The following is a 23,138-nucleotide window of genomic DNA, read 5'->3' as shown; positions in this document are numbered from 1 at the left end:
CTTATGGTGATTCCAGATGTTTTTATTTCAACGCTATGCTCACTGTCTACGAGACAGATGTGCCACATTTTACTTAGCTCTCAGTGAGAAGTTGAATAAGGAAATAATTCCTTTTTATAGTTGGCTTAATGGTGGATCACTACTTTATTTCAATATATATATAAAGGGAGAGAGTGAGAGAAATTGTTAATGGCAGAGTTTATATCCCATCGCTGCATGTTAACATTAGCCCTGCAGTAGCGCAGGGCTAATGTAGTATCATAGTATATTATTCAAAGCATTAGCATGTCACATTTAATGGAGCTGTAAAGCACTGAGGGCTCATAAATCAGCTATTTTAATCAGTGTTTTATTTCCCAAACTTATTAAACTGTACACCTCTACTGCTTCCCATGGTTCTGAAACTCACACAAGATGTTCCACACACACAGACATAGACACACACCAAGTCGGTGCCCTGTGGCTGCAGACATTAACTCAGGGTATGTGTTTACGCTCTCTGGATAAAGATAGGAGCCTGAACTGGAATTCTGTTTAGCCTCTTGTGGTTGTGTCTCTTAGTCACATCTAAAGGCCAAGAAAATACTGCACAGTGATCATTCTTCAGGGCAAATTGTAAGTTTGGAGCAAAGAATCAAAGACTTTTTGTTGAAGCTGGGAATGGTGAACTCTGGATGTGGGGATGAACTGAAGTGTAACTTTTGATAAATACGCTACTTCTCTGTAAAACTTTGATACAAACTGCATGCCTGTTCATCCTGTAGGTACATAAAATATGTCTTCTACAGTTATTGGCGTCTGCAGTCTCTACTGACTTTGAAAACCTTTTTTTTTTTTTTTTTCATGTCAGTAACTGATAGGAAAAGGGACAAATGTCAGTAAAAGTCAATAAAAAATCCCAAAAGTTATTATGGAATATTAGCGATGTCTTCAGACTCATCATATCTTCATGCCAAAGAGCAGCATCAGCACAAGCACGAACATGCTAATCATCTGCCTTTCTCATACCCACTGAAGTTTTAATTATCACACAAACAGAGCTCTGCAGGAGCCAGGGTAATTTACAGATTACGTGGCGAGTGTTGGCCTGCCTTCATCCTGAGTGTTTACAACACCATTTTTATTCACTTACAAGGTGGGAAGGGGGATGAGGGGAATCCTCATTCCAAGGGTTAAAAGGTGCAAACATTTTTTTTTTTTGCAGTTTTCAAACAGACATGGCCATTCAGGGCAGATTTATTTGCTTTTTTTGCAAGTGAGAGAGAATATGGATAGCACCGGTGAGACACTGCTATAGCTTGTCTTAGCGTGCACTCTGGAAGACGCAGACAAAATCTGCCTTGCTTTGTAAAATTACAGCTTCAAACCTTCTAAGTGCACCAGGCTATTTACATGAAGCTAACAAGCTGCTGTCTGTTGCACTGAATGGCCAGATGCGGGGGTGTTGAAATTAGCACTTAAAAATGTAAGATAGATAAATCTAAGCACAACATAAAATATTTTGGCACGTTATTTTGTTATTGTTCTATTGCTCATATTTTCACTTTTACAGCATCATTTAATTACTCATTTCCATGCCTGCAAGAAAACAATTAGGATACTGTTTAAAAGCATTCACACACACACACACTGCTGTTCCGACATCACGCCCTTTCCTCTGCAAGCCTGGGCTGCTTTTTGGGGTTTTCATCTTTCAAAATGCACTCATTAAATTTGACAAAGTAACACCATTCATTCCTCTTCAATTACACTCAAAGGAGTTTTTGAGCAATTAGTGGCCTTAAATATAACTGTCATAGTTATCTGTGTAAGTGAGGGTCAAACACTGTTCAGATCCTGTTAAAGCTACACATAACCATACTGTACTGTTACTGTACTTACATTGCATTTAAAGTGTATTGCTCTTCTAAATTAGATAATTATATTCAGTGGTTTGAAGACCTATTTTTTTGCTTGCTCCTGAAGACGGTTATCACCAGTAAATGATCAGATTCTAATAACGTTTGATTTTCATAGTGCTCTTGGCAGATTTATGTGAGCGGGAACTAGATGTAATGAACTACATGGTAAACATATGCATGACTTGTTCATGCTTATGTATATGAGAACGGTTTTATAAAATATTTTTTATTAAAATATAAGATTTGCAGATTTATTTACAGTTGCAGGGAGACACACACAGAAGGTAGGGGAATGAGATCAAAGTGTGGATAAGTTGCACTTACATTCTTTAGTGTTGCGTGGTGCGTTCTGGCAGGAGTGGCATACCATCCCATAGAGGTTCCTGGGTCTGTTCTCCAGCATGTAATACCTGGGAGACAAAAAATACATAAACATAAACTAGGCTACACAAGACCTAGTTAGGCTTACTGCTGACTTAGCAGAGGCAGACTTTTCAAGTAAAAGAATCTGTCTTTGAAAGTGCGCACCACCACTGGGCATGACAGGTGTGTTTAATATGAGGCCACCCCACCTTCTAGACATATTTCACCTATACAGTCTATAAGTATGGGGAAGCAGTCGAGGTGAAAAGTTTGAATCCATGAAGAAATGTGCATAATTCATGCCCTGGAGGTACTAAACAAAGCTTGGTACAGATATCGCCCTGAGTTATGTAGCATCAGTTAGAGGAAAGGACAGAGGTAACAAGGTCTCAGGTCTACCATGAGTGCCTGTGGTGATAAATCGTTGAGGCTTGAAAGCCCAAGCACTAGACCTGAGAGATTAGATTTGTTTTAAAATGTAAAGTGAGTTACAAATAGAATGAAGTTTAATAATAATTATGACAAACATACCATCCATGAGTATGTACGCATAATGTATGCAGCATGGAGGGTGCCTGGTGCCTTCACACATCTGTGTATATTCAGAGGAACTGAGTGACACTTTATTTGGAAATAAAATGACTCTGCTGAGCACATACTGTACTGATGAAGGGACATCTGTTTGATGTTCACTGATGAGGGGTTTTGTATTCCGACTACAAATAACCGTGAACAATTACAAATGTTAAACAGACTTGAATTAATCATGGAGCTGAACAAACATCATTTGTTTCTGATGAACTAATCAATTGTTTGCTGCATGATTCTTTTAAATAATAATTTTACTCCATATTTATGATTTGTGAATGATTTGTTGAGACATCAGACATATTTGTATATTGAAAATCTACCAGTACTAGATATGGGGCAAAGCCTGCTCTAAAGTTGTTGTTTTTTTGCTTTTTTTTAAGGCTTAGCAGAATACTGGGAAGATAGACAAGCATACATTTCTAAACTTCACTACTTTCTAAAAAAACGTCAAGCTTGGCAGTGAAACCTGAAACATTAAAAAATAATGTAAATGAAAAAAAAAATCATATTGGCAAAAGCTAAATAGTTCTGGATTATCTGAATATAAAATATGATATATGTAATCAATAATGAAGTACGAAGTCCACATTAGCAGTTTTTCAATGGATTGCAGTCATTAATAATTTGTGTTACTGAAGTGGTTCCTTGCTGAAGATTCACTCTCATTCTTTCACTGAGCGGCAGATTTGATCTGAACTTTCTAACAAATGTTCAGGCCTGTTATTTTCTGCATCAAACTTGACTAGACCGTGCTGACTGCAGCGTAAAACACCCACACATACCGTGCAGTATACTGTATACAGTGCACTGCAGACATGCCGACATAGACATGACCAAACTCAGTGTTCCTGAGTGCACTCATCCCTGTAACAGTCACACTAATCAAAAGGGAAAACATCCTGTGAAAGGAGAGTACGAGCCAAGAAAACTAGGAGGCAGCAGAATAGCATCCAAGAGATTTAAACATCAAGTTCTCCATTTAAGTGTTGGAGGTTTATCCAACAGCCCCAGACCATAAATCTCTGATATTTGTGCATGTTTCTTCAAGACTTCCCTAATGAATTTATTATGTTTGCCATACGTCACCATTAATGACAGAATAAATATGATTTAAAAAATATGCGATGGTATATATGTGTATGTAAACCAAGTTCCTCACAGTGGAAATGGTCAAAAAGAAGCCATTAGTTGCTGACTCAGGATGTTAGTCTGTGCAAAGAAATCCGACGAGAGGGAGGGATGAATGCTGGGAAGGAGGAGTGAGGGACAGAAGGGTGGAGAGGAAGGTCTGGTATCATTTAAATGTTCCTTATTGACTTAATATATTTAAGTGACAGGGATTGCATCCACAGCTGTCATGTTCAAATGGAAGAGTTCAAAATTTAGTGTGTGTTTGCACTTCAAGTGAGGGGATGCACTGAACAAAAGGCAGCAGGGTGGTCTGTTCACATGTCAACTCTTGCTACTTTATAGCAAGTGTATGGACACACACACAAAGATGTAAATTGTCAGATTGTACAATGGAAATACACAACACATTGCATCTGTGTGTGTGGACTGTATATCATACTGTATATTGTATGCATGCACATGAATAAGACTGTCTGCTAAGTTTTGCCCTTCATATACAGTGGCTTTTGAGTCCTAGATGTGTGTGTTTGTGTTGTTTACCCTGGTAGACATGGCCCGCACTCAGCGTCACTGTCCGGAGTTCCTGCGACACGCACCGTGGCTTTGTAAAGGGCATCGCAGTCCTTGTGGCGTCTGCAGATCTCATACTTCCCTTTGGAATATTTCCCCTGTGGACACGGCACGCAGGCGAAGTCTTCATCCTTCACACCATAGCCGCAGGTCTGTAGAACACACACATACATGAAGACACATCCATATTGTCAGATGTGTGTGTGCTGTGGGGACACATCGAAAAAAAAGGTCTCATCCCACACACTCTCAAGCACACATGTTTTCATCAATAACCTTTTTCAAATCTGGCAAAGCTGTTTTGGAGAGCGACATCTTATTGGTCACAGACATCCGTGTGTGTGTGTCTGAGAAGCTCTCCAGCTTCCAGTTTGCCTGGTACTATTTAAAATGACCACCTCATTCTATCTTCTAGCATCGATCTCCCTTCTCTACATTGTAATTCTGCACAGCAGGAGGGCTGAACAACAGGCCACACACACTCTTGCATACAAAAACATACTCTTTCTCTTCTTTGCTCCCCCACTTTCAGCTTTCATCTTTCATTTTCCTCTTACTTTCATCCGTCTATTAAAACAAGCCTACGCCTCTTAGCTCTGGGCCACAGTAAACCGCTTCTTAAAGAAATATAATATCACTTCCCTTCTGTTTGATATCTATAAGTCTCACTGTTATTGTTTGATATAAAATTGTACTGGGCTATCAACAGGATCTTGTTGCTGTGGGTTACAGTTCTCTTTGGATCTTTTTTACACAGGCTCGCCATAGCGCTGTTTCTGTCCCTTAAATCAAAGCTATACAAGACCAAATGAAAGTAACTCTCTTTTGAAAGCAAAATTTTCTCCTCTTTGAAACTTGTGAATACTATATGGAGGTGGAGAAAGCCAAATGCTGACAACAAACAGGGATTTTTTTTTTCCTTTATTTTTTTAAATTGATATTGAAGGCCAAGAAGAGAAATGGAGGACTTGAGAGAGGCTGAGATGAGGTGCAACAAAGGTTTCCATTCTGAATCCAACCAATGACGTTGCAGTGAGTGTCTCACAAGGACACCCCCAGGTGTTTATTCTTAACATTGAGCAACTTTGACACATAACGAGAGCTAATATCAAGTTTCACTACTCTTGTCTCAAAGCCACCTAACCGTAACAACACTCAATACAAGTTGGGAAATGAGAAATATTAGTTAAACTTTTTCACTAACATCACATGGAAAGCCAACCACATCAGACACAATCTGGATACAAGATGCACATTGAACGTAGCTTTGAGCATCTTCATCACTCCGTTGTGTTGCATTATGCAGCATTTGTAAGTGTGTAAGTGTGTGTGGGCACATACTTTCTGAAGATTCTGTTGTGAGAAGAAACCCTGTGGTTATGCAGTGAATAAAAGGGTGTCAATAAATACAAAAATACACATGCAGGGAAAGCTGAGGGGAATAGAAGAAAGCATGAATTACAGACTGTGGCACCCAAAGGATCAGAGAAGCAGGAGAAAGTGCAAAGAGGGCTCTCATCTCACTGATTGAACTTCTCTTTTCTCTCATGATTCTTCAATAGCTAAATTACTCTTTATGACAGAGCTCTGTGCTTTTAATACTGAGCTTCTTGTTGCTGTCTCTGTCACCGAAAGAGACGAGTGGATCTCTTGATTTTTACAAGTTCAAACACAACACATTGTTGGGATGTTTACTTAAAGCACATGGAGGCTTTGTGGAGCACAAGGCAGGAAGGAGGGAAAATGAAAGGAGGGAAAAAAACAAGCACAGTGGGAACATTCATGAGATTTTTATGCATTCTTACTGATGGAGCAAAGGAAGGAAAGAAGAAAGGTAGAACGAAGGAAGGAAGGAAGGCTTTAGTATGTTGAAATTACTTTGTCGCTGTTTAAACCTATTCCAACACCACCTTCTGGCAGCAGAAATTAGCTGTATGATCTCTAAATATGTGTTAGTTGACAAAAACAGGAAATTTACTTTGAGTTTCTGGCCACCTAGTAGATGTAAATCCAATATTAACTCTCACACTTTGCTTTTGGTCACCACCTGTAGGAAGTCTGTTTGGCAAGTATATACTCCACCATGTTCACCAGCTGTCACTTTTGGTTATTGCACTCAAAGGAGTTTTCAATTTGTGTTTAGTCTTTGCTCTTTTCAATGGACGGGCAATGCTTAGTTGGAAGATAATTTGTTGCATTATTATTGCAAATGTAGTCATGATTACTTAATTTAACAACAACAAAAAAAAAAGATCTGTCATATTCAACCTCCACAATCCACAATAGTTTCACTTTTGTTTCTCTCATCTTGGGGAATATAACATATTGGTATTCGAGAAAGGACTTTAATTTTCAGTCAGTCTGTTTGATGTGTATTATCTTAGTAAAAAGCTTGTTTGAGTTACTCGTGTTTAACGTGTTTGACTTCACTTCATTAAAATCTTAATACAAACTCAATACATCCTCTTATGATTTTAATGTAAGAGACATCATTTATTTCTTAACAGGGCTTTTAATGTTTACATCATATATCATCACAGATATCATTCATATCTGATAGTTTCAGTTTCCTTCTCTCATTTATATTTATTTAATTATTCCTGTGTGATCAGTGTCAGGTTTATAATCAGTCTTGTTTGGAAATATTTGCGACAATGTGCTAAGTTAGTAATACTATAGCTGTGAATAGAACTTGTGGTCCAAGAAAAGCTGACCAATATGATTACTCAATCAGTCTGTCAGGTGAAATAAATTCTAAATACTTATCAGTTTCACTGTAGGCCGTAAGTTTCTGATGATAATGATAAAACAATTCAGCATAATCAAGTTTCCAAAGCTACACCTATTAAACTAGTAATATTAATTGTAATAATTTCTTCATGTTCCTACAGGTTAATGTAAATTGTATACAATGAATTAAAGAAGAGAAAATTAAAAGTATTATTGACTTGCAGTGATGAAGAATGGCCATAATTAACGCTGTTCAGCTTTTAATGCTGCTGTCTCTTTTACGAGGGCGTGTCATCACAGGGTGCCCACTGAAGCGTTTACCTGCTCTGTTTTCTTTGGCTGTCAGCTGAATCTCTATCTGACTACTGCAAGTCAATTGCTATAATGCATGCCTTGTCACTGAAGTCAATAGGGGCAATAAAGCATAAAGAAATTTGAATTTAGGCACTTTTCAATGTGCAGCTATGTCAGCACTTCTGTGTTGTTGTGTGTGTATTCTGGGTGGTCTGAACACAAATCCATATTTTCACACTTAGGGTCAGATTTTCGTGCTATCTAATGATTTTAATGGGCTACAGTTTTTTAATGTGCGTGTGTGTGGATGTCCCTCTCACCATGTGTGGCTCTTGCCCTGGCTGGCATTGAGGACAGGCCTGGCAGCTGTTACTGGTCTGGTTGAAGAACTCGTACTCTCCACAGCTGGAATACTCAGCACTTGCAAACATGCAGCACAACTGGAGGGACAGAAAGACAAACAGGTAGAAGCCAAATTAAGACTTTGACCAAGATATTGTCACACATTCTGTGGGAGAACAAAACTTAAACTCTCTCAACCTGACATATTTAAACTTAAAAAAAAAGAAAAAAGAATTAGATGGTAAGGCTAGACTTATATATACACACACATATATATATATATATATATATATATATATATATATATATATATATATATAAATATCAGTAAACTATTCAAATATAGAACAGCATAGAATATTCAGTTAATTATATATTGATTATTTTTGTCATTTTTAAAAACACACAACCGCCACACCACAAGAATGTTTATGTTGTTTCATTTAAAGATTCTGCTTACACAACAAGAAAGCTGTTTTTTTATTATTTACATTCAGCATTGAGATTTTGATCAAAACGTCAAGTTAAGGTGTTAGGAGAGCCAGGAGAGTTGTGATCGATTTTGCAACAAATATAGTTTTAAATAAACTATGTCATAGCCAACACATGACAGTTGGGCATGTGACTACTGTTGACCTTGATGAATGGTCAGTTTACTTCCCATAATGGCACCATGTTGGTACACCATCTTGTACCAACTGGCTGATACAGAAACAGATCATTCAGAAATACAAATTGTGCAAAAGTCAGTATCACTATCAGAATTAGCAAAAAAAAAAAAAAAAAAAAAAAACAGTTAAGAAAACACACATCATACCATAACTTCTTCCTCTGTGAAATTAGTAGCTATCATTGTTGGCTGTTTGTATGTGTTAATGTTTGTGTATACACATATATATATATATATATATATATATATATGTGTGTGTGTGTGTGTGTCTGTATTTATGAGAAATTGTGCAATACCAGCATTTGTTTGTGTGTGTCTATGGATTGTATTAGTGTCTTTTGTGGCTATGTATGTGTGTGGCATTGTCATAGTGGCTCACTGTAATAAGTAGCAGCTGGTATTTATGGCCTTACCAGCATACTTTGTGCTTTTCCAAACAAACTAACTGACTTTTAAAAATCATCTGCAGTCCAGAAAATGATGGAGGGAAAGTAAACAAGTGCATGACTAATATTCTCCATCTCCTCCCTATTGTTTTAATAACATCTCCCTCTCTTTTTCTCTTTTTCCCTTATAACCATCTCATGACCAGACGCTGTGTGGAGTATTTGGATCATCACAGGCCAAATAATCTGTATATAATCTAAACCAGGTAAAAAAAAAGATGAACTGACCTTTATCCCACACATCTGATGTAAATTAATGTCAATGCTGCTCAGCTTAAACTACCCTTCATGTGCAAAATTGTTAGGACGCTCTTTTAATACCTCAAGGTAACTAATAACACGGGGATCCTATTATAATGTTTAAATTTGTATGAAACATTATTATATTTGTTGGTGTGTCAACACATTTCAGGCTCACTGTATGCAATTACCAGCAGGAGTTGTTTATATGAGCTTTCTCTAAAAGTTTGCGCAACTTAACAATGAGTCACATTTATTTGTCTTTGAAGAGACAGTAGTAATGAGATTCTCCTCCATATTTTTCCTCTTTTGGAAAAACAAACTTCCTGTCACACTGATGTGCCATGCCAATTCTACACAGCAATCTATCCCACAATGCCTTGGGTGAACGCTCAGCCAGGCACCATACAATGTGCATAATACACAGTGCATAGTTCTGAACATGTGCACTGCAGTTATCTAAGTTGGAGTTTGATTAGATTTTGGCAGGAACACTGCTCCACTGTAAACAACTTACACTGCTGTCTTAAAAATGTCTTACTATTTCCAGTGTCCTATTTGCTTTAGGCTATTTTAAGACCATCTCTGTCTAATGAACTGTATGACGATAGAAACATAAGGTCTTGTAGGTCTCCCACCATTGTTCTCCTCTTGTTGAACAGTGCAGTATGGGAATAGAAAGGATTTTAACATTACTTGCAGAACTATTTGTAATACTGTTGGACTGTGTTGTAGTGACTTGACACCACTTACTTAATCCAAACATTTCTTCCCTTTTGTCTAAGTGCTCCAGTGTCAGCCTGTGTGTACACTTAGTGACTGATGAGAAGAAAAACAGAGGCAGGTGGGTCAGGTGGAGGCGTCTGTTGGGAACACTGCCAGTGGGTTTCAACATCAAAACATGCAGCCAATCTCTAGATTCTTCGTCAGATTATAAAGATATCTCTGCTTTCTAAAATACTCTAAGGTTGACTAATTGGTACAAGTTCTGCAGAGCCATGCAAGCTGTTGGCACATAATAGCTCTACAGGTCTGGATGATGCAGTGCCAAGTGTGAAGTCAATTATGGCTGTGATCCATATACCGTTGGAGCAATAAGGGTCTCTGAAGGCCAATGGTAGAAATACAGTTTTGGATAAATACTACTGCTTTATGGTCTTTTAAAGAGGGCATTAAGTTGAGAAAGTAAGGATGTGCAGAAGCTCAAGAGAAAGGGAGGCTGTTTTGAAAAGGATCCAGTAAGAGGGCAAAGAAATGGAGCTAAGTTGGAAGAGAAGGAAATATAGAAACAGGATAAAAACAAAACTTACTAATAATGAGGAGAGGAAAACAGACTTCATCTGACCTCTCCTCTTTGACATTTTTGCGTCTTCTTCCTGTGTGACAGAAAAAAAAAAAAACCCATTCAAGCTTCTGCAGCAGACATTGCTTATGAAACAACGAGGTCATGAATCTCAGCATTCCTGCCAACACACTCAAACACTAACAACAGTGCTGTTAGAGTTTGTGTGTGTGTGTAAACGTGTGTGTGGTCCTGATGAGTTCACTGTTGCGTTATCATCATCTCATCACCAATAAACATGTAACAGCAGCAAAATAGCCCATGGCAATCCTCTGGCTCATAAGTGCAAATAGACATCCCCGCTGGCTAACCTCTGCTTTAATAAAGGATGTTGATAGCACTTAATAGCATTTAATTATCTACCTGTGTCTTTGTTATGTCTATCTCTTGCTAGGCTGTGGCATTCATCAAAACACCAAACCTACCCAAAAAGCAAGTGAAAACTTCTCACGTCTCATTCACACCTGTGAGTATTAACTATTACAACTTGTAACTATTACTAGACTAACACACTGCACCAGACTGTATATATTAGGCTTATGTTGCAGTGTTTGACATTCACAGAGTAAAATCAAGTGAAAACACCTGCCCAGTCATTATCTAAATATCACTGGGGGGGCTGGAGCCAATCTTAGAAATTGGATGAAGGCAGGGTACATCCTTGACAGGTCTCCAGTCTACCACAGGGCCAACATACAGACATACAACTATTCACAGTCACATTAAGAGCAATTTACAGTCACCATTTAACCTTAATGTGCATGTCATGTCTGTGAAGTGTTAGATAAGCTGGAGAACCTATGCAGACACGGAAAACACGCAAACTGCACACTGAAAGGCCATAGGGTTAGTGGGTTCCGGGTTTGTGTGACAGTGTCACAAGTTAGAAGCCACTATAAAATAAAAAAACGACAATATTAACAAAAATATTTATGAAATGTGGCAAGCATGGCGGCATAGTAGTGAGTGCTGTTGCCCCACAATAAGAAGGTTGTGGGTTTGAGTTCAGGCCTTTCTGTGCAGTTTGCATGCTCTTCATGAGTTTCCTCCAAGTACTCTGGTTTCCTCCCACCGTCCAAAGACATGCATGTTTAGGTTAATTGATGACTTGCCTGTAAGTCTGGGTGTGAGTCTCTGTGTGTTGGCCCTGTGATGGAATGGCGACCTGTCCAGGATGTACCCTGCCCTGACCCAATGTGAGCTGGGATTGGCTCCAGCACCCCATGTGACCCAGAGACAGCTAACGTGGTGGAAGATGAGTGTGTGTGATAGATTTATGAAATGTCTGAAATACTAAATCAGCCCTTTCACATACCCAGTAGCTGTGGTAATGAAGTATTTAAGCAACCAAGCTGAAATATTCTTTTCATGGCTTAATAGGAGAAAATGACACTTTGTAAAGGTGTGAAAGCCCCAAGTAACACAGAAGTGTTTTAGAGTGTGAAAAGATTGCTGATGTTTGGATGAAGACAGCAACACTTCATTATATGTGTGTATATCTCTCAGTGCAACACAACTTAACAGACTTAGTGGTAATGTGTAAATGGTAGTTAATTCCTTTGTGCGAATTGGCAAGGTTGTGTCTTTCATTGTATATATTCGCCCTGCATTTGCCCTGCGCTGGTCTGACCATGCCTAATTCATGAGAGTATAAATAATGTTGTCACTGTAACCAAAGTATAGATCTGTTGGCAAGGGTCTTTAGTAAAGAACCACCTCTTAAGCTGCTGTTTGTATCCAGAGATTCAAAGATTCAGAAGAGCATGCAAACAAACATAAAATTTCTCAGTCGCTACACTCAGAGATCACAGAGCAATGAGCTGCATCGCTGTTTTTCTGACAGTTTATCAGACACAAAAGCACCAAGCATTCTGCCTCTTGTCTTTGAATGCCCATAAAAACTGACAGTGTAAGCTGCTCACATGTATTATTAAACACCCATGTTCATTTTAAGGGCCATGCTATAAATCATGAATTTTTATCGATCATCACATTTTCCCAAACATACCACCACCTAAAAATATGTTTTCCCTGCTTACAGGAGGAATATTGGTGTGTGTGTGTGTGTGTGGTCTCTGACAGGATGTCTGTATAGATAAGAACACGCTGAATGAATGGCTCTCCTGACAGCTTTCTGAAACATTCAGCCTTATTCTACTAATATTGTGGGGCTTGTGGTTGTTAAATTACATTTTCCATTTATATTTTGCTTCAAATCTATGGGTAATTACAAGGTCACATTTAATATTTACTTTTAACACCAGCACATCGATGTTAAGGAGCCCAGGGAAACAAATTCAGATTTCTTTGATCAACCAGGCCCACGAATATATTTATTTTCTGGCTTTTCATGAAAAAGAAACAACAAACTAGAAGTGTTTTAAGGAATATTTATATACTTTGGATCAGTACAAAAGACAAACCTAACACTATCACATACTGTAGACATACACAAACACAACAGTAATTACTGTCATTAGGTGCATTTCTCATGGAGTCTCTTTGAGTGTGAGTGCATACTGTAAGAAAGAACGAGGGAAAGAGGCTTTATGTGTATATTTCTATTGCACTCATTGAAGCTGTGTGTTTCTGTCTTTATATAGGGGGCTCTGAGTCACTCTGAGCCTTGTTGATAACACACCTGCATTACATTCACTCATATAAACAGTCCTGAATTAAATACAAGGGCATGTTTTGTTCAAACTCATGCAGCAGTGTCCAACATAGACCACTTACTGAGACGACTTCTAAGTCACAGGGTATCATTGCTTGTTTATGATTTAAAACTACAGTTGATTACAGTTAATACATGTTCTAAATAAAATAATGTGTGCTGAGTGTGTAACCACCAGTACTGCATGTTATATTCTGATCACTTAAGAAGGATCAGCTCTGTAGTTCATCAACTGTTTACATGTCCAATATGAATTACATGGAATTACAAACACGATTTAAAACATGAAATTGTCCCTTCCAGTGAATTGACATCATAAGCATAGTTGTTATCCTGAACCATGAAAGTTATCGCCTCTTGACCTTTAGCTAATTTTTTTTAGACACCTAAATCAAACTCAAACTCAAACTCAGACGAATGTGATCTTCAGTAGAAACAGTTTAATCTAACACTATCAGAGATTAATTTTTAATCCACCCAAAGCTGTCGGCAGCATCATAGTGTGTGTTTGAGTGTATGAGTTTCAGCGGGAGGGGAAGAAGCTTCCATTATCTGCTATCTAAGGTCTGAATCTGTCTGTCTGGCTCCAGACCTCTGATTTCACTCTTCTATGTTGCAGACTTGAGTGAAAAGTCCTCTGATCTTCAGTCAGGGCTAATTCCCCAAGCCTAAGGGTTAGATCTTACTTAATTACAGCCTCAACACATACACACACACACATGCACATAAACATATAGATATATGGTTTATGCAGACGTACACAGTCAGTTTGCCAGTGCAAAACAGCCTTAAATGTCAAAGTCTTTGTGGTAAGACCACAACCAGTGTGTGTGCATTCATTTGTGCGTATGTATACAGGATGTGTGTTGCTGTGTGTGTGGGGCTATGTGTTACTGCCAAAAGATAAAAGCAAATGTAGCGCTCTCCTTTTTTTTTTTTTTTTTTTTTTTTCCCCAAATCAGGAAATGAAGAACTGCCAAATGATTCTGGACCCCCTCAAGGCTACTAATTATGGGGTTAAAGTGATACACACACAGAAACACACACACACGCACGCACGCACACCTCACCGCCGTGTTTGAAGGCTCTTCTGTCCTCTGTCTTTCACTCTCTCTGTTGGGGCAGGTTTGAGATGAAAGTCAGCCTACGTCCTTTGCCCCTCAAGGGTATTAATCTTCTAACAACCACATAATCTCTGATAAATAACCCTTCTGTCTTTAGCTGTGTCATTAGCAGGTAGAGTCAATGCACTTCTTCCATGCACCAGTAGGACACAGCCGTCATACTGGGCATCCCACAGTACGAGTGTGTACATTTAAAGTAAGAAAAGAAAAACCAACCTTTAAAGCTTTTTGCAGCTTCTCTCCCTCCCTTCTGTAGCTCTCCAGCATCATCTCTGATTTTCATTTGGATGCATTTGATTGCTCTTTTTGTCAGTGAAGGAAATCCAATATAAAATTCCACATAGTGATGCGAACCCAATTTACTCTGCTGCATTAAAACATACACAGTAACAAACCCGCTGACCTCAGAATTCATACAAGGCAAATGAACAAGAGAAGAGGTCGTCTTTCATCAAAGTCCTTGGCCTACAGTGACAAGTATAATGTTTTAACATCATTAAGAATCCAGGGCAGAACTTCAAAGAAGAATTAAGTCCGTACTGATATCGACTGAAGCTAAATATGACAGCCAAATGAAATAGACTTAGCTAAGCGTCTTTATGGGGATATGTAGAGTCTGGAGGTGAAAGGAGGGGTTGCCATATGGAAATTCCCACAGATCAACTAAAACAAACCTGCATACATTAAATAGACAGTCACTGCCTGCCTCCTGTTAACTCTTTAACCGTTTTTTGGCAGTCGGGGAAGGCTTCCTCCCGTAACTGCCACTCAATCTCTTCTTCTTCATCCATGTGTTTGTGTTCTTTGCAGTAATGCTTGAGACTTCATTGTGCAGGCACAGTGTGTGTTGATTTTTATTAGTGGAGCATTAAACGCTCTGAAATTTAAGACTGATACTTGGTTAACTAAGGGCTGTTTATCTGATTAGTTGTTTCCTGTAGCAAAATGTTCATCATTAGTCATTACTTAACCAGTTGGCCAATTTTCCCCATTTCATCCTCAGTCTATGCCTGTTTACCCATCTGTAGCTTTGTCATTGCTAACTATGGTGCAGACGGCTGCAGTGTCACATCTAAGAGATTACTAATGTGCTAATACAGCCACATGCAGCAAGTTCAATGGAACACACAACCAAGCCGAAGGGACCACTACTAATGGATGCACCCAACACACTGTGTAGACCCAACCAAGTTTTCAAAAAGGCAATGAAGACATCATGTATGTAGGATAATCCAACATCACATATGTTATTGCGGAGTGTGAGCAAGTGCTTGGTATGAATTTGGATCTTTGATTAGCTCTTTGGGACATACTTGTAAGAGGCTCACTAAGTGAATGAAGTGAATTTATCTTCTTATTTAGGAGGCAAAAGAGCCCAGAAATTAGACAACTGTAACTCAGATTTCTTTAAACCAAATCCTCTGACTAGGTTTGGAAAGTGGAGTGACAACCGATGGTACTAATTTAAATGTTTTTGGGTTTTGTTTTGTTTTATTTTTTGTTTTTTGTTTTATTTTTCTTTTATCTTTTCATCTAGGTTAGATGGAGCTTCTTAGACAGGCCTTCAGAGAAAATGCTAACATTAGTTTGTTAGTTTTTGTGATGGAATTGTCAAAATAGCAGTGGAAAAAAATTCCCTTAGCTTTGTGATTCACATCTAAAAGTAAAATATGAGATGGACAAACTTACCAAGACCATTTTAGCTTTTACCTTCCCACGCCGTCCCACCCCAATGCCATTCACTCTTACAAATGGAGTATGTGGGAAATTACTTTTCACACTCAGTATTTAACCCCATAAAGAATATTCATTATACTGGCTGATAATGACTTCCTGCCAGATTAAATAATGGGCCAATCAGTGGTCACAGGGACCTGGCCAAGAATCAAACCAATGTACATGAAGAATGATGTTAGGGGATGGTTTGTGGACTCTTCCATAGCACTTAATTTTCTGATGACAATGAGATCAGCAGTTGTCTTGGTTCTGGTATTTCTAAAAGGAAAATCTGTTTTCCATTGAAATCTTTCCCTTTTTCTTTCTTTCTTTCTTTTTTTTTTTTGAGCCACTTCCCAGATCTACTCATCTGGTGTTTTAAATGATCCATAAGGAACATCTAACTTCTCATTAGACTAATAAAATTATACATGTTAATACAGATGCTGCTTGACAACAATTACATAAATTGAGAACAGAACTGCCTGAATGATCCCAGTTAACACATTACATCACAAAGTAATGTAAGTCAAAAATGTAATCTCCCTAATTAGAAGATTTTCACTCCATACAGCCCAACCCTACCTACTCTACAATAAACATATAAGCCCTCTGCCTCTTCCAGATCATAACTTCCAGATAACTTCAACAGTTAATCAACGCTGACTTGAAGAGCTCTGCCCCCAAGAAGCCCGTCTGTGCGTGTGCTCACAACTACAGTAAGAGCCCAGTGTTGTCCCCCATCTTGGCCACTAGACGAGATGGGCATCACTTCATATGTTACAGATGTATGGCCAAAAAAAATCCAACTAATACACATCACAGATCCATTTCAACTAACAAGTGGGCCAGCCCATATGAATGCAGAGGAACTGACTGTGTGTAACTAAAACAAACAATCAAGAACAGTCAAACTCTTATCCTTGTCAGTAAAACATAAAGCGCTAATATTGTGATAATATTAATATTTCCCTTCTCTCAAGTAATCTGTTACGGGATATTTAAACCTCCACCAGCTCCGATTAAGAGCTCATGACTCATTTTATCTTCACACTACATGACTTCACTTCTGTTAACTTATTTTTCAAGTCTTGTTTTCCACTCTCACTGGTTCTTTATAATAAATAGATAACGTCCATAATGACGCTGACACTGTCATTATGGACAATGAATCATGAGGACATTATAAGGAAATAAACTCCTCTTACAATACCCTATGAATAAGACAGTTTTCTTCAGTGCAATACCATACCATTAACTGTAGCAGGGGCCATAATCTTCAGCCGGTGCCGCTAATTACTTTATATTCATCTTTTTAATTCATCTCACCTCCGTTCAAATGTATCAAATATGTGGTTCAAAGTGCGTGTTAAAAAATTTGTCTCCTTCACTGTCAGTCCTCTTTTAAGGAATCAAAAGTGGCGCTGCAGTCTTTTTTTTAAGTAAATTATGAGGGAGGAATGTGCTGCTGGCATTTTTATGTCCCTTTTGTGATTTGGAGGCAGCCTGAGAGTAAATAGAAGGGTGGTGGCGACTGAGCTGTCAGTCACATTAGACCAACTACTTTCACCTTAATCTGAATCACAGCATGAGTCAGGCTCTCAGTGAAATTCACTGACTGAAAAAAAAAAAAAAAAAGATTTAACAAAAGAGACAACATCATGAAATCAAATTAAATCAATACATTTCTGTCAAAGAAACTCACTGATCTTATAATGCTGACACTGTTCCTTCCCAATCTCCTTTACTTTTCCAGGTTTACAACTTTTTATCAGTGCTAAAGGAAGTCACACTCACTGAATAAACTAGTCATCATGGCTCATTTATCAGGAGCCAAATGAGCCAGAAATAAATACGTCTAATTTACAACATGATTGCCGACAAAGTTAAAATAAACCCATGATTAAAGTGAGTTCCAACATTGGAGACAGACAAAATCTTCAGACAACAGCTGGCTTTGGTATTTTAAATAAATATCAATTTACCCCAGTCCCATCTGAATATTGCATGAACGGTATTTTCTCAGGAGTGCAGCCAATAGAATTTACACTGACAAATGAATTTTGGGTACTACTGTGACAGGGAATTAGGAAAGGTATATGTCTAAAGGATCATCTGTAAAAACTGAGATGTGCTCAGAGTTATAGCAATGATAGAAACAAATAAGGTAAAAAGGTTTTATTCAAGTTCTTAAATCCCTAGATATATTTTTTTTTTTATTTTGTATTTATTTTTTTTTTTTTTTTTTTTTGAGAAAGGGAAAAACATTTCCAGGCATTTATAGTATTTTCCATTGTGTGTTTTTGTATGTGTATGTGCATGTGTGCGTGTGCATGTATGTGTATGTGTGTTTCTTCATCGCTCTTCATCTTTTGATTGCTTTAATTACAGACTTACTGTCAGCTTCCCACTCAGGGCACAGGAAAAACAAACTCTTTGGGCACATGAAAAGAAATCTCACATATACATGCGCACACACACACACACACACACACCTATCCCTGCTCCAGTCAGTCAGTAGTTTCTTTGATTCTCTGCCTGCCGGTGATCTGTCTTTCATCATCTCCTCTCACTGATCCCTTGTTCTCCTCTTTAGCTCTGCTGGAGCAGGATATCTCTCTCCCTGTCTCTGCGTCTGTCTCTGTTTATTTTGCAGCGGCTGTAGGTGGGAAGCCTAATCTGCAACCTTGAATTCATCTGGAGGCCTTCATGCATCCTTTTAATAAACACAGACAACAAAGTGTGGTAGATCAAGGCAGTTACTTCAGCTAAAAGGCTCTATATTTAGAAAACCGTCACACTTTGAGAGTGTATCTTCATGTTTATTTTTTATTTTTGGTTAGATTTCCTTGTCAGTATAGTGCAGACAGAAAAATGAAAGATAACAAACCAGCAGTGGAGGTGTCTTTTACTTATTTACCAGGATTAGCAGACATTGGTTTGGAGTTAAACTAATTAGAATTGTATCTGCTTTGTTCATATTTCCAGCTAACAGAATTACAAGAACAATATCCTGCAATTTAATATTTAAAGGGTTCCTACTTGAAAACCATCAGAAGCATTCATACCTGTTTTTGGTTGTGTGTTTTTTTTCACCTGCCACCATGAGCAACACGAGGAGGGCATAATATCACACGGATCACACCCCCCCACCGCTCCCCCTCCCCAATCTTACACACATCTGCACAGGTGCCTGACCAACAACCTGATCCCTCACTGTTTTCTCACCTGCCAACTGTCTCACCAAACAAGCTGGAAACACCAGGGCCCATGATTAAATCTGCCATGGTGTGCAATCAGTCCGACTCGTTTTTAGAACCCTGTTTCTGACGTGTTAGAATGATATAAACTACAATTTTTAAGACGTTTCAATTCCACGATGGTAGATTAATTGCCAGAGCTCCCTCCACAGATTCTATACATAATCAATTATGGACTAACCGAAGTAGGGTCGCCATATGCCGGACTCGTAAGTAGACGTAAGTTGGACCACAAACCCCAATTCGATTAAATTTGCTCCCTGAGGCCCTGCAGGGCAACTTTTCCACCGCTGATTTAGTATAGATTTGTTGAATTGTCTGTGCAGTACGTTGGGAAATAATAAGGGTGAGAGTGAAACCTATGATTAGAAAAGCTTATTCCTTTTATGCTGCTTTGCTTGGATTATTGCACATAAATTAAAATATAATTAAATACAGCGACGTCTAATTTTTGCCAGGGACCTCCTGGAAGCCCCCAAGGGAAATCTGACGATTTACTGTTCTGCCTTCGTCCCCTACCTTTTCCTGTCAGGGTAAGTGTGGCTGTGATGGAAACTGCAAGATCACTCTGAATTAGGGCATATTGATAGAGAAGCCTTTTCTTTTCTCATCTAAGAGAAATAATGTATTTGAGCTGTGCTTGATGTCAGCATTGAGTTTATGCAGATGCTCTTCATAAAGATACAGAGCAAAGACTCGTTTAATTTGGTAGCTGGTACTTTAACATTACCTTATTTTTGCTTATTTCAGAATAGTTAGGATCAAATCCCTGTGTGAATGATAAATAAAGTCTAAATTGCTGTAATACATATCTAATTCTTTAGCAACAGACTTATTGACATCATACTTCAATTGCGTATTAATACAGTTTTCAATTTAGTTTCCCAATACACCACTTAACGTCATTAAACTTCCACCTTAGCATTAACTTTGATTAATCAGATTATGCTCTTTTATCCAAGATAATGATGTTGCCATTTTGTACGACTTCAGGCTATGTCGATGTGGAAGTTTTTTGTTTGTTTTTTTTTTCCTTTTGTATCTTTTCCAAATGTAATAAAATTCCTGAAAATGAACGTCAACATACCTGCTGGATACATTTATATACTGACACGTAAGCTTGCTTTGATATTCTTTTGCAACCCTATAAATCCTATAAAGTCTTACAAACATCATTAATTGATAATTATTATAATCCTATGCATCTACAAGGACAGGATTGCAGTAGGTTTTACATGTGGTCATGGTCATAAATTACATGTAGTAAGCTAGTGAGCTAAAATAACTTCACCTCCATTAGAAAATTCTGAGGGAGTTCAATTTGGCATTTCTTTTTAAAATGTGACGCGTTGTGAAACAGGCCCCCTGTACTGTATAAATGTCTTCACCGGGGTAATTGGGTGGCATGTGGGGATTGGAATCAGCTGTCACATCTAACATCAACCCCAGCAATGACTTTTACAAGAAAAGCACACAAATCTGCTCTCTTTTCGATGCTATCGCTCCAAAACAGATAGAGTTATTTGGTGAATTCCTACAGCAAGAAGCATGAAGCAACAGAGAGCCAAGTAAGTAAACAAGTTATCTATTCACTTTGGTGTAGATTGGAGTGATCGGGACTACAGGCACTGGCTTTGTTAGTTTTTCTGCCTTGATCCCTTTAATCCTCAGAAACCATATTAATGTCTTCTTTTGAAGATGAGTTACACTCCCTGCGCTGCTTCTTCTCTGTATCTCCTTTGCCTTTCTACCTGTGAACATGAAAGATTCAGTGGCAGCAGAGACAGGCTGCACTCGGGGCTGTAGGGGGAGAGAGAGACTTAGATAGAGAGACAGAAAGTGGGAGAGGGAGAGTAAGGGGGGTTGGGGAGGGGGGTGTAGAGACGGATTGATTTCCACCTCCAGCAGCTATAGTTCAAAGCCAGCCAACAGACTTCAGAGGCTCGGCAGGACTCGGCATGTCCCCGGCCGGGCTGAGCTGCCTGTCTGCGGGCAGGACTTCCCCCGGGGGCCCCGGGGCCTGGGACAGTCAGGCGGCACCAAGAAAACAATTATGCAAACAGAGGAGTAAAAGTGTGCAAGGTCGCATATGCACACAACCCACAGCCGCAATGTCGTGGGCAACTCTCCTAACTCACATCAAGGCTGATGTGACACATAAAAAGCACTGAAAGAAGTCTCTATTAGGACATTAACAACTCAAATTCCCCATCTGCAGCATCCATCTCTAATAAAATTCACACTGACTGCCTGAAGTGTTTAAGTCTGTGTGTTTCAATGTCATAGCCCTGTCACACAGCAACTGAGGCCTAAACTACAGAGCAAGTGACGTGAGAAATTAGGAACAATCTCATTTTTCTTCCACCTTCAGCTACAAACTTTGCACTAACATGCAACTTACAGCGCCTGTCGCATACTGATGCTTGTTGTAATGAGACTGAACCAAATGCATACAAAATATAAATGGATTTAATGTAGCTTAGATGTCATTCATGAAAATAATCCATTGTCATACATTTCACAGCAAACAACAAGAAACACAACAACATAAAGCAGCTTGAGATGTGTGCAGTCTGCCCAGTCAGAATCAGTTAGTACAGTACATGAGATCCTCTAACTGTAGAAGAGTTGTGTTTGTGTTCATTGGTGTATTTTAACACAAACCGGTTGGCATTAAACATAAACTACAATAGATACACAGCTTTTGCATCAGCATCTGTTTATCCGCTAAAGCCAACTTTGCCCAGAGCAAAAGAAATAAGGAATAAAAACAGACACTCCATACTAATGTCGAAATTACAGTAAGTAAAGCACATGTTTGTTTGTTTGGCATAATAAGTGTTGCTCAGGAATTTCCCCAAAGTCTTGCAGCAATCTGTCCCCGCATTCCTGAGAGCGGAGCCGCTCAGCCGTCTTACCTGGAGCTGGGACAGAGAGGGTGGGGTGTAAGGGGGGGCTGCTCCGCTGCACAGTCCGCTGGGCCGCGGTGATCTCCGGTCAGTCTCTGCCCTGCTGCCGCAGGAGCATCGCCGAGGGACTGGATGTCTGCGAGTCTTTCACTCCGCACTGCCCAGGTTGTCTCTCAGCCTCCACTTTGGTGCATGTCGGTGTGTGTGTGTGTGCGCAGGCTCCTCCTTGATGAGGAAAAGAAGTGAGAAGTTTTCTCCGCCCTGAACGGGAGACAGATGAGCGTGTCCCAGGTGGACTGGCTGGCTGATCGGCGGGGACAGCTGCCAGGCTGCCGGCCGCGACTCCACCCCGCCATCTAGTGTCCACAGGGGGGTGGTGACGGCCCCTGAAGGGCAGCACCGGCCTCCAGTGATGCTCAAAAGGAATCAAATCACCTCAGCTTGTATTGACAGAGGCCTACAGGCTGCAGTCCAACTAGGATTACCTTCAGTTTTAATGTGACCTGTTTGGTAAACATCTCTAAGACATTCATACACTTACAGTAGAGCGCAGACTTGTTACTGCTGTCACTTGTTGAGTGCACTTAAAGTCGGCGTGCAGCTTAGATTACTACAGCTGCAGTTGTCAAAGGTCAGTGATGCAGCAAATCTGAGTGAACATGTTGCATGTCGATATCGCTGAAGCATCAACCTGTATCAAGCTTTATTATTCTTGTCATGGCTGTCGTGCAGTTTAATCTTTACACGATGCTTCATATCTCATAAAGTGTTCATAAATTTTCTACAGGGAGCCACAATTTGCAAAGTGACAATAGGTGACAGATAAAAGAGGTGT

At 39.1% G+C, this 23,138-nt stretch overlaps 1 protein-coding gene across 2 annotated transcripts in view; it reads right to left on the bottom strand.

Moving 5' to 3' along the window:
• Positions 1 to 22,498, bottom strand: part of edar (ectodysplasin A receptor) — a 31,135-nt gene extending 8,637 nt beyond the window's left edge. Inside the window, exons 1-5 of one of the 2 annotated variants that reach the window (XM_029530580.1) lie at positions 22,313 to 22,498; positions 10,589 to 10,654; positions 7,901 to 8,020; positions 4,527 to 4,708; positions 2,226 to 2,311 (exon numbers count right to left, since the gene is read on the bottom strand). In XM_029530580.1, coding sequence (XP_029386440.1) covers positions 2,226 to 2,311; positions 4,527 to 4,708; positions 7,901 to 8,020; positions 10,589 to 10,639 — 439 coding nt within the window. In that variant the 5' untranslated portion in view covers positions 10,640 to 10,654; positions 22,313 to 22,498. The remainder of the gene's footprint in view (positions 1 to 2,225; positions 2,312 to 4,526; positions 4,709 to 7,900; positions 8,021 to 10,588; positions 10,655 to 22,312) is intronic. The other variant, XM_029530581.1, reaches the window with a different exon arrangement.
• Between the last annotated feature and the right edge of the window lie 640 nt (positions 22,499 to 23,138).

Source organism: Echeneis naucrates, chromosome 21 (genome assembly GCF_900963305.1).
Source record: "Echeneis naucrates chromosome 21, fEcheNa1.1, whole genome shotgun sequence".
Taxonomy (NCBI): Eukaryota; Metazoa; Chordata; class Actinopteri; order Carangiformes; family Echeneidae; genus Echeneis; species Echeneis naucrates.
The sequence above is the reverse complement of the archived record's forward strand: the minus strand, read 5'-3'. Positions and strand labels throughout refer to the sequence as shown.